The sequence below is a fragment of the Coptis chinensis genome, chromosome 2, assembly GCF_015680905.1.
Source record: "Coptis chinensis isolate HL-2020 chromosome 2, ASM1568090v1, whole genome shotgun sequence".
Taxonomy (NCBI): domain Eukaryota; kingdom Viridiplantae; phylum Streptophyta; class Magnoliopsida; order Ranunculales; family Ranunculaceae; genus Coptis; species Coptis chinensis.
The window spans coordinates 84,676,752-84,685,257 of record NC_141457.1 but is presented as its reverse complement, the minus strand read 5'-3'; the positions used below and the strand labels follow the sequence as shown (position 1 = coordinate 84,685,257).

General features: G+C 35.2%; 1 protein-coding gene across 1 annotated transcript; it reads left to right on the top strand.

Annotated features, from left to right (window-relative positions):
• The first annotated feature begins 1,920 nt into the window (after positions 1-1,920).
• On the top strand, positions 1,921-7,716 carry LOC147518444 (vacuolar ATPase subunit F family protein). The gene is made up of 5 exons (XM_086590291.1): positions 1,921-2,101; positions 2,357-2,426; positions 2,630-2,711; positions 6,305-6,387; positions 7,276-7,716. Exons 1-5 carry the CDS (start codon positions 1,941-1,943, stop codon positions 7,438-7,440), a joined length of 561 nt encoding a protein of 186 aa, XP_086446417.1. The 5' UTR covers positions 1,921-1,940; the 3' UTR covers positions 7,441-7,716.
• Positions 7,717-8,506: the final 790 nt, after the last annotated feature.

The window sequence follows — 8,506 nt, the reverse complement described above, 5'->3', positions numbered from 1 at the left end:
CTTTTCATTGTCTTCTTAGACATGTTTTGAGTTGTTGTATGCTTTGAAAAATGAATTTATAAATAACTAAGTTGGCACATTGTCGTGTGAAGTTATTTATAATTCATATGACGCCATACAGGTTCATTTCAGATGTAAAAAAAGATAGGGAAACCATGCGTTTGATTCAATAAATTCACCCATAATAACAATCGAGTGGCATCTCCACGAGTTAAATTCTAGTATATAAATAGTTTGGATTGGACTATGCATATAGAGGAATAACAACTCTTGATTTTCGAATAAATAGCTCCTAAAGAGCGAATTGTACTTCTACATTTCGAAACCTTTGTAATATAATAACTAGCTACTCATTGTTGTAATAAACTAATATTATCAGAAATCGTTCAAAAACAATATATATCAATAGTAATCAATCGAGCTTCGTGTTCCTCGATCATGAAGATACTGCTGGTTCTCCAGAGTAGTATAGCAAAAGTCCGCAATGAGACTTCTGTTGGACGTATTATTGGAATTATAGCCGTCCTCCATACACAGGTTCATTACAGTTGCTCCCATTGCAAAGGCCGTGGTTGGAACTTGATTCTGCAGGTGCGAGTGTGGATTCAGGGAAGCAAAAGGTTGTATATAACATGGTGTTTGATCCATTATTGTTGCCTGGTTCTGCTGGACCATTCTCGGTTCTACCTTTGGCATGCTTTGATTCCATCTGATCCACTCAATTTTCTTTTGGATCGAATCAATCTTATAATCCAATTCGTTAGAAAATTGCTTCAGTTGATCTTCAGATAACTTGTTTATGTGATCATCCCCCATAGAACACTCGGACTTATCATTCTTTTCACGCGTGTTATCATGCTCACATTCCTGCTTCTTCCTTCGATCCTTCAATTTTTTTGACAGATCTTCGTCTTTCCTAGCAGTACCATTATTTTTTACTTTACTTCGACAATATCGACTGAGGATGCGGTGCACTTCATCTTTATTTTCTGGCCATGTTTCCGGCGCGAGGGAACGATCACCATGGTTTGGTCCATAGACAATCATACAGGCATCGACGCCACATAATGTGGTGAATTCATGCAATTTTTTCTTTAATCCGTCCTTTCTCTTGCCAAAAGTAACATTGCTAGACTTCTCATTGCTTATGAGCTGCATGTTAAGTTTTCCACGAACCATCTGCATGATACAAAGCATGATAATTGATTAGTTTAGAACAAGTAATAATCACTGGAAAAAAGGTACATAAACAACTGGTTAATTAAGAGCAACATATAATCAATGTTTGGTCTGTCTTTCCTAAAAGCATTGTTTTATACACTGAAGTTAATTTCTCATGTTGAATTCATGTACTCAACAATGTTGGCAGAGATCGATCTAGAAATGGAATAACTTGTTCCTGATCAAGGCATAATAATGTCGTTGTCCTAATCTTGACACTAAGAATTAAAGACATGGATATAATCTGTTTGGTTTTAGCCCAACAACACCAAACATACTATATATGATCATTCACAAACTCGATCACAACATATATAACAGTATATAACAAGCTAATAAGTACATTAATATTGAACTTCAATTCAGTAAGTTTCAAAGGCAATACAAAAGATTAAGTAGCAACATTACTGTTTAATATCCATATTAAGAGAAGAAAACAAGCAAGACATGCAGTTTAAAAAAAGTACATACCTTACTTAAATTAATGAACCAAAAGATCAGAACAAGTATGTAATTAAACTAATGAAGAAAGTTCCCTACTATATATAAGTTTCTTTCAATGAAGAGAAACGATTATGGAAATAATCAACAGTTGCTAATTACTAAATCTTTCTCATATGGCAAAATCTTTTTTTCTTCTTACATACTAAATTTATTTCCCATAAATGGGATGTGTCTCTGCCTCTCTGGAAATGAGCTGTTGTAGTATTACGTAACACATGGTCCCCACACGTACTGGACTTATAATGAGGCCCAAGCCCAATATAAATGGATCCGGGTTAAGCCCAATAACCTTTTTCTTGAATATCAGATCGTTCCTTATTTTTCTTCAAAGAAGAAGGAGAAGAAGATCAGCAAAAGTTGTAAAACTAGAAAAAGGGTATGTTTAATTTTTTCTTTTTTATAGATAAATGTTTTCTGGTTGGTTTGATATATTTTTTTCTTAGAATTATGTCTTCTTTCATATCATAGTCAGTAATAGTAAAAAAGTATTAATTCTCATGTTTACAGTAATTCACTGAAATTGAATCAAAGATTGGTTCTTTTGGGAATTGATTTGCGATTAGATGTTTGTATTCATTTTGATAATTTGGTGTTTAATGTTTTGTTATTTAAATTTTTTTTTTTTTGGCAGTAATCAAATGGCTAACAAACCTCAGATACCTACTAGTAACTCAGCACTCATTGCAATGATTGCCGATGAGGTACTGATATTTTACTTCTTATAATTGTTTCAGTATCCATGGTGCTTTTGAGGAGTAGGGACACATGTATTTTTGTTCAAAGGATAATACATTTCGATATTAGAATTCACTAGGATGTTTGTTTATAGGGTCATTGTTTGTGTCGATAGTTTCGTACTAGTTTGTGGAGATTTTATCTTGTTATTGTTATATTTTTTTTGAAGGACACTATAACTGGATTCTTGCTTGCCGGAGTGGGTAATGTTGACTTGCGAAGGAAGACGAATTACCTTATTGTAGACTCAAGTATGCTCTCGTGACTCTGAATGCTTAAACAATACACTTTATTTGTCCACGTTACTTATTATCTACATTTTCATTCATTTATAAATTTATGTTTTCGTAGTTAGGGTTGTTCGTTCATTTGTTCTGCTATTTTATGTGCTAGTAATGCTCTCATCTAATTGGAAAATTTTACCAATATTTATCAACATATTAGAAACCCCCTTTTTCTAAAACAAGTTTGACTTCGGGATTACGCAGACCGCTACCTTATTGATGTCAAAGTCTGACATGTTCTTTTCCATCTTTGTCCACTCTTGCAATATCCAAAAATTTAACATTTAATGGAGGAAGAAAAAACTTACAATGGTTATCAAAAACACTAGTTGAGGTAGCAAGTAATCAGCTGCTCTGTGTGGTTCCTGTAGTCATGGATAAAACTAATGCTCTGAAATTAATATACAAATGATCTAATCGAAGTCGTAAGATTCGTGCAATACCAAGGTTCCAAGTTAATACTATTTATGTCTTTAAAAGCCCTCAAGGAGTCCAAAGCTACCTTGACTTTGCCATGGCTCAGTAATTTGCACCCTATAAGGCCACTCTCAATGCCCTTAAGTTCTTGATACATAAGCATAGCTGATATGTGGTTATTGATTCCATCGTAACAAAGCTTGAATTGTCTTTGGGTAGGTTTGAATAGTATTGTTCCATGACCCATCATGATGGAGATTTAGAAATGATCCTGCTTCAGGAACTAAATATACTGGTCTACTTGAGTACCAAATATTATGCCAGTAGTAGTAACATGTTGGAAAGTAAATTCAGAGCATTATTGTTAGCCTATTAATAAACTATGGAAGGGGAAAATTGATAGACTATGATCTTATTGGAGAAATGGATGATGATATGGAAATATATTATTCTAGAATGGACTAGATAAGTTAGATCTATTGGAGAAATGGATGATGATATGGAAATATATTATTCTAGAATGGACTAGATACATCTAGTCCATTCTAGAATAATATATTTCCATATCATCATCCATTTCTCCAATAGATCTAACTTTATTTTCCTTAATAAACTATGGAATGTGAAATTGATAGACTACAATGTAACTCTGCTTTCTTTGTCGATATAAGGAACAACAAGTAACATTATACATTTTTTGTAATTTTAATGATGCAATTAGGCAGTTTGATATCTCAAGGTGGACTTCTGCAGATATGAGCAGAGTTAAGTTATAAAGTGGAACTTATGCTATTCTGACTTGTTCTGTTGATTTTCAACTTGAATATGCCGCAAGAGACATCCTTTTTCTACAATCGAAAAGCTGAAACGTTAAAAGAGATGGGGTCACTTAGTTTAAATTTCAGATGAATCCAGATAAAGGAAGTATTGGTTTATTTAAGTGAATGTATTTTCTAGCTCGATTTTGAGGTGTATATTCTAAGTTCTAACCTTGTAGATCATGTGTATGTGTCAGTAATTAAATGCCGTAGCATGTGAAATGTTGACCTTTGCTAACTTAGTTACTTGCTTAAACAGAGTGAAACCAAATATTATGACGCTGAAACCTTTCTAAGAACTTTCTATTTGAAACTAGGATCATGGGAATATTGGAAAAAATCAGTATAATGCTAATCATTGAAGCTTTCTAGAGGTCAAGTTCGTTAACAAGATGAAATCTTGAAACAAGAACTCCCTAATAGAATACTACGGTACTACCTTGAGTTCCTCCAAGATTTCCGAAACTTCTCCTTGTTCTCAAATAGCCAAATGCTAATATGAAAAATGTGAGGGGTGAGTTGCAAAGATTATCAGTAATTCAGTAAATGACCTTGTAACATTTTTAAGCTATAACTTACGACTATAAGAAAATTGCCTTACATCTCATCCAAAGCCACTTAAAATAGGCTCTCGCCACCTCAATCATTGTACTTGCCTCTCTGCTTCTCAGACTTTGTAGAACCCTCAAGCTGTAGCTGGAACTGTTAACTTTACCAATCACACTGCCCAGTGCAGTGTTGTAGATTTGTTCATTTACTCACCCTGATGCTTGACTGTGTAAGTGTGCAGTACTATAGTCACTAAGCAAGTGTGATCTTTCATATATGTTCTAACTTGGATGCGTTGTTTGAGTTTCCTTCCCAGTCATTGCTAGTTGAACATTTTCTTTTCCATTATAAGATAATTAATTCAAACACCTGAGCTGTCCTTCTACATGTTTACCTTTGGTTCCAATCCTTGTGGAAGACTGGAAGCTATAGCTTTGATAAAATGAGCCTCTCAGCCTCTGTATCTTTTTTTCTGGTCCATTTAAATCTGCCACTGAGTTTCATTTGATTTGTTGTTGGTAAGTTCTTATGCTTAGTAGAGGATGATGAGGATTGCTAGCGTCCTGCCCATTTAAAGGGGTAGGACAATCCAACCTCTATTAAAACAGGGAAAAATGACTTGTTCACCTAAACTAAAGGTTCCAGTTCTTTTATTGAGAAAACAGTGAGTTGACTCACTTTTCTTCCCCATTCAAACAGCACCTCACCAACAACCCATTGCTCAGCCACCGGAATCCGGTCAAGTATATTATTTCTATCATGTTTTTAAATATTAATTTGTTTAAACAAAAAGTTGAATGTCCACTTCCAACAAACAATATAACTATTTTGAGTTTGATTTCTCTTTGAGAACAACATACACCTAGAGATACCCACCAATTTCATAACTAAATCATCCACAAAAAAAACTCCTTAAATTTCGAAATCAAACGAGTGACATTGGTTGTAGCAAGTGGTGGTGGAATGTGGTAGAGAGAAAAAAAACCAAAAGAAAGAGGAGTAAAGAAAAATAACAAAGAAAGTGAAAGAAAATATGAGAAGGGTGAGAGGTGGCAGTAGCGGGCGGCGGTGGTTCTCGATGGTGGTGGAAGGTGGTGGTGCTGGATGTTTGGCGGCGGTGCTTGACTGAAGATGTGGTTGGAGACTCAAAATCTATTTGAGTTAAATTAGTTTTGAGTGAGTTAGAATGTTAAATCTGTTCATAACACTACCAAGAAACTAGTTAACTTTATTTGTCTTTTATTGAGTAGGATGGCCCTACCCCTCTAAAGGGCAGGACGTTCGCAACCTCATACCTCTACTTAGTAATACTTTTCCATTTTAAATCAGCACCAGGTTTGTCCTGTTTGCTTATGTACATGTAAGAGTAATTTGAATTGATAGTTTGATACCCTATTTACTGTATCTTCTATTTTTCCAACGGGAGAGTGAGCTGAGTATCACCCTATTTTGATATAAAGAAGGATTAGATGATCCAAAACCCATTGAAAATACATCTCCCACGGAATGCAAACAACATCACCTAAGAAGTTGTAATATTGTTGGAAATGTAGTAATTGTAGCTTTTTGGGTGATGGAGTGTATGCCAAAGAAGTATTGTATAGTACTTGGACGGGACCTTGATCATCTAATTCTTGTTTTTGTTGAATCTGAATCACCTTTCTGTCAATGGAATTTAAAGAAACAAGATTATAGTGTAGCTTCTGTTTGCATGTATTTTGAAGTGATGTGTCCATATTGATCCGGTTGACTAAGGTGGTTGTGTACTTTTCATAGAAACAACGGTGAAAGCTATTGAAGATGCATTCAAAGAGTTTACCACGAAGGAGGACATTGCTATTGTATTGATTAGCCAATATGTAAGTTGTTTTCCTTGTCTTCACAATTATGTTTTGAATGCGTCTTTTGGAGTATATTCTGACCCAACACTTCTCACAGTGCGATCATAAAATGGTTTAGTTTTTGTGTTTTTTGGATTGTTAATCTATGATCTATCGATGTCCTATATTACTAAGGAAAATGGTACTGTTTGAGCATAAATCCCTAGTACTTACCCCTGAGCTTCTTCTTAATAAATAAAGTTTCATTCCCTATGGACGCAAATGATGTTTTGGTGGATAATAAGATAATGAGAGACCTTTGGTTCTTAAGGATGCATGAAGGGATTTGTTATTGATTTGTATATGCCAGCTAGTTTAGTTGGTAAAGTTTGTGAGAGTTGTAACCAGTCCTGGTTCAAAATGTGCCTGCTCCATAATAAATCTTACCTACGAAAAACACCAAAAGAAAAAAAAAATATGGGAGCAAACTTCTGTGCAGTTGCATCCAAATATACATTTGAGAGTCAAATGGGTCATAATGCAAAAGGAGGATTAACACTGAGAGAGTGGAAATCAATGGGCAGGCGCTGGGCTTTGGCAATCTATCCAAGCATGCACATGAGAGTGAAGTATTCCTCCATATAGTGAACTTACATGGTTCTATGAGACTACTTGACAACATAATTGGAATTTTTTTGGCTCAACAAGGCTTCTTGAAAAACTGTCTACATTTTTCTGCACACAATTTCTGTATTTTAATTGAAAGATTATTAAAGTTCGCATCAAATTACTTGTGTCCTGTGTTTCTCAGACAAATTAGATAAACAATGTGTTTTATGGTAATTCCTTCTGTTTCTTCTTTGTCAAGTTCTTTGTCAGACTCGGAGCATTGATGTTCAAGTCTTTATCATCATCATCTGTTTTCAGGTTGCGAACATGATCAGATTCCTAGTAGATAGCTACAACAAGCCAATTCCAGCAATTTTGGAGATTCCTTCAAAGGAGCACCCATATGATCCAACACATGACTCAGTTCTTTCACGAGTGAAGTACCTCTTCTCTTCTGAATCAGTGGCATCTGAAAGGCGTTAAGTACTGGGATATGCTTCTTTGGCACAACGAAATGTGATGTTTTTACCTTCTTATTCTGACAATTTGGTGTATCATCTGTACTTCCCATTGTTTTACTTGGTAGGTATGTTTGCAATTTGGTATATGTTATTATTATTATAAATAAATTTTCGTAGTGGTCAAATTAGAGTCTCAGTATCTCCGTCACCAAGTATATGTGTGTGTTCAGCAGCTATTGGCTTAATTTTTGTATTGCAACAATATGAATTTTATCAAAAGTTCTGAGAAATTTCCTTTCGAGCATTCTGTCAAAATTCAGCATTAAAACATGTCAAGAGTCAGCATCAAAAGATCTTTTAAGTTTAGGCAACTACTGAACTATTTCAACGCCTCTCCATCGAAGTAGCGCTTCCTGGCCGGTACAGTTTGCCACGTTGGATGTACTTGTGCGCAGGCGGTAAATGATTATTCTGCTTGTATGCTGATGTTCGTTAATTCATTCATAAGTATTACGAGCCATCTGGGTGGGCCTTTAAACCAAAATGGTCCACCTTTTGGAAGTGGCTCACATAAAAGAGAAATTTAGGTTTGGTCTCATTTTCTCTTTCGGCTTCTGATAAAACCAAGTGCTCGATTCGTGCAAGTAATATTATTGGATTATTATATTCAATTAAAAATTGTATATTGTTTCTTAACATGTTTATGGGATTAGAGTTTATTTATTTTAAGGTGATTGATTGACAAAGAAACTAATTATACACGTGTCGTTCGTTTGTTTGTTGTCCCTTCGATTTTGCAAGAGTTGGTTCAAAAAAATGGTGAACACTGATGAGCTATTTTAATTTTTAAGCATGCCTGGTTGGAAATTCCCCTGCACTCTTTCGAGCATGGCAAGGTGCTCCCAAGTCTTCATCAGTGTTAAGGAGTACACTCACCAACCAATAACAGAGCCAGTATCTCCATAGTCCACACATCACACGCGGAAGGATAACCCCAGCCAAGACCCGGATAACCTCAGTGAGACAGTGCACGATGTGGACGTCTTGCTTAATACAAGTACATCCTCTTTCTCATACAACGAGCACGT

What these genes read in the sequence shown, in the direction of transcription:
- LOC147518444 (XM_086590291.1), top strand. Translation starts at nt 1,941, where the DNA reads ATGGTCCCCACACGTACTGGACTTATAATGAGGCCCAAGCCCAATATA. An exon ending in TTGCAATGATTGCCGATGAG is followed by an intron (nt 2,427 to 2,629) that starts GTACTGATATTT and finishes TTTTTTTTGAAG; the next exon opens with GACACTATAACTGGATTCTT. An exon ending in TTACCTTATTGTAGACTCAA is followed by an intron (nt 2,712 to 6,304) that starts GTATGCTCTCGT and finishes TACTTTTCATAG; the next exon opens with AAACAACGGTGAAAGCTATT.